Source organism: Blastomyces gilchristii, assembly GCF_000003855.2.
Source record: "Blastomyces gilchristii SLH14081 genomic scaffold supercont1.10, whole genome shotgun sequence".
Lineage (NCBI taxonomy): Eukaryota > Fungi > Ascomycota > Eurotiomycetes > Onygenales > Ajellomycetaceae > Blastomyces > Blastomyces gilchristii.
The window spans coordinates 506,071-510,815 of NW_003101673.1; the positions used below are offsets into that span (position 1 = coordinate 506,071).

The 4,745-nt window shown below is 30.0% G+C and overlaps 1 protein-coding gene across 1 annotated transcript; it reads left to right on the forward strand.

The window, feature by feature from the left end:
• Positions 1 to 1,128: 1,128 nt before the first annotated feature.
• Positions 1,129 to 1,968, forward strand: BDBG_17197 (uncharacterized protein; the record flags this gene model as incomplete). The annotated part of the gene is made up of 2 exons (XM_031724975.1): positions 1,129 to 1,472; positions 1,887 to 1,968. Coding segments are annotated over 2 exons (425 nt in total), but the record flags the coding sequence as incomplete, so codon positions are not given.
• Between the last annotated feature and the right edge of the window lie 2,777 nt (positions 1,969 to 4,745).

A 4,745-nucleotide genomic window follows, 5' to 3' on the forward strand; every position in this document is an offset into this window, starting at 1 on the left:
GTTCTGAAGAGAATTAAGACACTTCTTATTATACTGCTTCAGTGAGAGTCTGAAGAAGTTCATCAGCTCAGACTGTTATATATTACAGTTTATTCAGTGTAGAAGAAGTTAAGATATCAGTATCAGTATCAGTGACAGTTCAGAGAGAGAGTGTTCTAATTGAAGAAGTATATATAGTGTTATAAGTTATTCTATCTTGATCAACTAATATCTTTAGATCTAAGAGTCAGTGTTCTTAGTTCATTCAACAGATATCTGTTATATTAAAAGATATATCTTACTCTTATTATAAGAGAGTATCTGTTATTAAGTTCTGACTACTGAGATGATAGTGTATAGTAAAATGAAAATAACTTAATAGCTCAGATCATCACATCTGATGTTCAGTAAGCTTATAAATAATTATAATGTGATTCAAAGGTTGCTTGAGCCAGCGTATGATTACAGGCGTATGCCGGCTTCTTATATATCGTACGCTAAATTAATTGGTGGCCGCTATGGCCTCTTTACATTCATAAGCAAGTTCAGGAGCGGCCGCGTTATTATTCAACAGTCATACATTCTTCTGAACCACATCCTCTCTCACCAGATTCAGTCACACTCACATGATCATGTCATATGTCCTAGCTTTATACAGATTAGTGCATACTAGTTTTCACAATTATGTAATCTATTTCTGATTCAGCTAGTATTCTGCATACATTCTCATTAAGAAACTTTCACTATATTACATCACTTATTCACTAACTTTTCTCATTCTTCAATCATTTTCTTTATCATTGTCATTATAAACACTACTATCTCATTCAAGATTCCTGCTTCTTCTCTTATTCAACATCTTCTATCTGTTATTTATCTATCACATTGTATGTGTTTCTGATGATGACTTCTCATTCTCATAACAAGTGTTCTTGTAGTGCTCATATCAGGCAGTTCATTAGCAGTAAGTGTAACACATTGTGAAACATGATCAGAACTTATTTATCTTCTAATAATTGTCAGAATGTACTATTATGAATAACACATCTTCTTCATCTTCTTATACACTCTCAATCTTCTTTTTCTAGCAGGCATCTGATTATGTTTTGCATGAATACAGATACTGATATTTTGTTTTAATTTGCATAGAATCTTCACATATTGACAGATTCATATCTGTTGATGATAATGAACATCTCAATATTGAATCATTAATCAAAAACTTGAAGAATGTGATAATGAAGAAATTATTCATATCATGTATAGCTGAGTCTCTCATATCTCTCTCTGCTCTCTCTATTTCTTTCTCTGTTACTTCTCTTCAATCTCTTATATCTATCTCTGTGTCTGATTCTCTCTCTTCTGTTATTCCTGTTTCTGTGACTCTCACTCTCACTACTTCTACTCTCTCTGCTTCTGCTGTCTCTGCTTTTATTATCAGCTCTCCCTGTTTCAAGAAGATGTTATGTAAACTTAATGAATCACATCTATCAGTATATATACTCTCACCCTTCTTACTAATCTCTAGAACAATTTATTGTATAAAGACTGTGTACAATATAACTGTCTGAAGCTCAGTCACAGATGCTGATTATTATATTTATTTTAAATATTCATGATGAGATAATTATTCATTTATATCAGAGAATCACTTTCTTTCTCAACAGTGTTAAGATTGTAAGTCTTTCTTTTTTTCTCTTCTCTTTCTGATACTGATTTTTCTGTTCTTAGAGAAAATTATTATGAGTTTTATTATACATGAAGTCATGATATTCACAGATATTAAGAAACTTTTTATAACTATTAAATTCAATATTACAGATATATTCACTCTGATGAATACTTTTAGAATAATTAATCTGTATCAGTCTATTCTCTGATGTTTGTCATCTGACTTTATAATACAGGTGAAGAATATCTGTGTTTTCAGAAACAGAAATGCAGATATCATACTCTTTTATACTCATAGATATGAGACTTATATGTCTTGTCTGAGATGTTATTATAGAAATAAGTCATTCATACACTGTATTCTGCTTTCTGCATTTCTCTGTGTCTCTCTCTCTCTTTCTGAGAAGTCTTGTGCATGTTGTAATTACATGTACAATTCTAAGATCAGTAAGTATTTATTCAGTAATTATTATTTCTGCTTTTTATAGTTTTATATACTAATAATAGTTCTTAGTTGCTTCAGCATCAGAGATCATTTTAATCAAAGATAATAACACTGTCAAGACTACTTTCTTCTGTCTTCAAGCTTCTCTCAGTGCTTTCTCTCCCTTCTCTGTGAGAAAGATTGTGTATATACTGAGTCATAAGTGTTCAGCTCTGAATAACTCTCACTGTCATTTATTTAATTCTGTGTCTTCTTCTTCTTTCATTTCTTCTGTCTCTGTCTTCTCTGTTCTGACTTCTGATTCTGCAGATTCTGTGCTCTTCTTTAATTTTTCTACACACATGTATACACATTTCTATATTAACATTTCAGTCAATCTTGTGATAAATAATATTAATGTTGTACACAGAGCAGTAGAGAAATCAGAGACATATACAGCATTGTTATGAGAGTGACTTACAGCTCTCAAATCTTTTATGAATCTTGAGTTTTGAGATTTCCTTATTTTTTTTTTTTTTGATGTTTTTCAGATAATGTGACATTGAAAATGAATTAACATGTAATGTATGAAAATGAATAAAGTATGTATGATAACATTTGTCTTTTTACAGTTAATTCTTACAGTTGATAATCAATTCATTATTTCTTTTCTTTCTTACACTTTTTCTTTATCTGTTAGTCACTACTCTTACATGATCTCTATATAATATAGTGTTCAGTGACTAGGTTCAGCAGCTTTCATCTTTTGTGATTCTGTCTCATGCATTATACTGTCTCTCTTCACCTGCTCAGATCACTACAGTAAACAGCTTATTGAAACTAATCTCATCTGATCTCTGAGTATTTTCAGGAATTAAGATGGCTTGATCTCATGCATCTGTGAATGTTTCAGATGCTTCATTCTCTGTTATCTTTATAATTGAACTGATGTAAATAGTTAAATTTAACTCTGAATTTCTTTTTCTTCTGCAATCTGATTCATATGTAAGTCTGTCACTTTAAGACTGCTCTTTGTTATGTTGTGTCTACTGTCTGCAGTATATTATTGTACAATCAGCTACAGTCTCATCACTTATTAAAGTGTGATATTTATCTGATTTCTTCATTTCTTCTCATTCTTTTCTTATAATTATGAAAAGATTGAAATAAGTAAGATCATCTGATTCATAAGTATCTATGATTTCTCTTACTTCATGAGACTTTTCAATTATAAGTCTGTTCTTCTTCAATGCTGATAAGAGTGCTGTAGATAATTATAATCTACTCAGATCTTATATCTTTATCTTTACAAGATATAAATCATTTATTAAATTGTATAAGATTCATCTCTCTGATTCTTTCAATGTGTATATTCTCAGAGAATATAATTTAAGTATTTTATAGAGTATAAATCATCTAGATTGAAACTTCTCAGAGCTCTCATTATATATAAGAACTCACATTCTTATCTTGAGACTTGATTTCTTAACTAGTGAGTCTCATATTCTTTTTGATTGAATTGCTCAGTTCAGAAGTAACTCATTAGCTTTTATATATGCATAGCTGATCTCTTTCAATCTTGATTTCATATCTGCAACTGTTACATCTGCAACTACTACTGCTGCATTCATAACTACTGTTTTCTTTCCCATCTTTTCTGAAGTATTCTTCAGAATGTGTGAATGCAATTTATACAACAGATAGAATAATGAACACTTAAAGACTGTATACTATCAAATTCGCATGACTAATAGTGCCTGATCAAGATATTCATCTCATAATCTTATAGACTTACTCACTAGATATTTCATCAGCATGTTATCTAAGATTTTATTTAAGTGTTTCACTTTTCTGTTTATCTGTAAGTGATATAATGTTGTTCTATAATATCTTATCTGTAACTGATTCATGAAATGTTTCACTGCTTCTTCTATAAGATTCATATTATTATCAGTTAGAATCTCACACAGTATTTCATAGTTAATATAGATCTCATTATGTAGAAACTTCATCACTATCTTCTCTCTCATCTCTGAAACTGCTTTTATAACTGATCAGTCAGTAGTGTAATCAATAGCAGTGATTATTTATCAATTTTCATTTGACATCTGTGATAGTATGTCTATAAGGTTCATCTCTCATTATTTAAATGATTGTATCATACACTTCATCTGATGTTGCACTTTCTCACATTTTAATCCTTTCTTAGATTCTTTCACAACCTGATAATTCAGACACTTATAAGTGTATATCTGAATATTCTCAGTCATGCTTAGTCAGTATACTCTTGATTCAAGTACACTCATAAGTTCAGAGCTTTCTAAGTGACTGAATTCCTTATGTATATAAGTCACTAAGTCATATCTAAATAAATATTCTAGATAGAGAGCTTTCATATATTCTAGATTGTGATAAAACATAACATTATTTTTCAATTTTCTCAGCTTGAAGTTCAGAAGCATCTCTTCTACTACTTTTATAAGACACTTATTATCTGATATCTTACTATTCTTTAAGTAAGAGATTATTGTATTCACTCATTCTGATTTCTTGTATTCTCTCAGTATATTTAACATGAACTTCTCTTATATCTGATTCATAGAACTCTCACTCATGAAATCAGATCTGTAACTGATTGTATCAGATATTATAGTATCTAATCTCTTTCAGT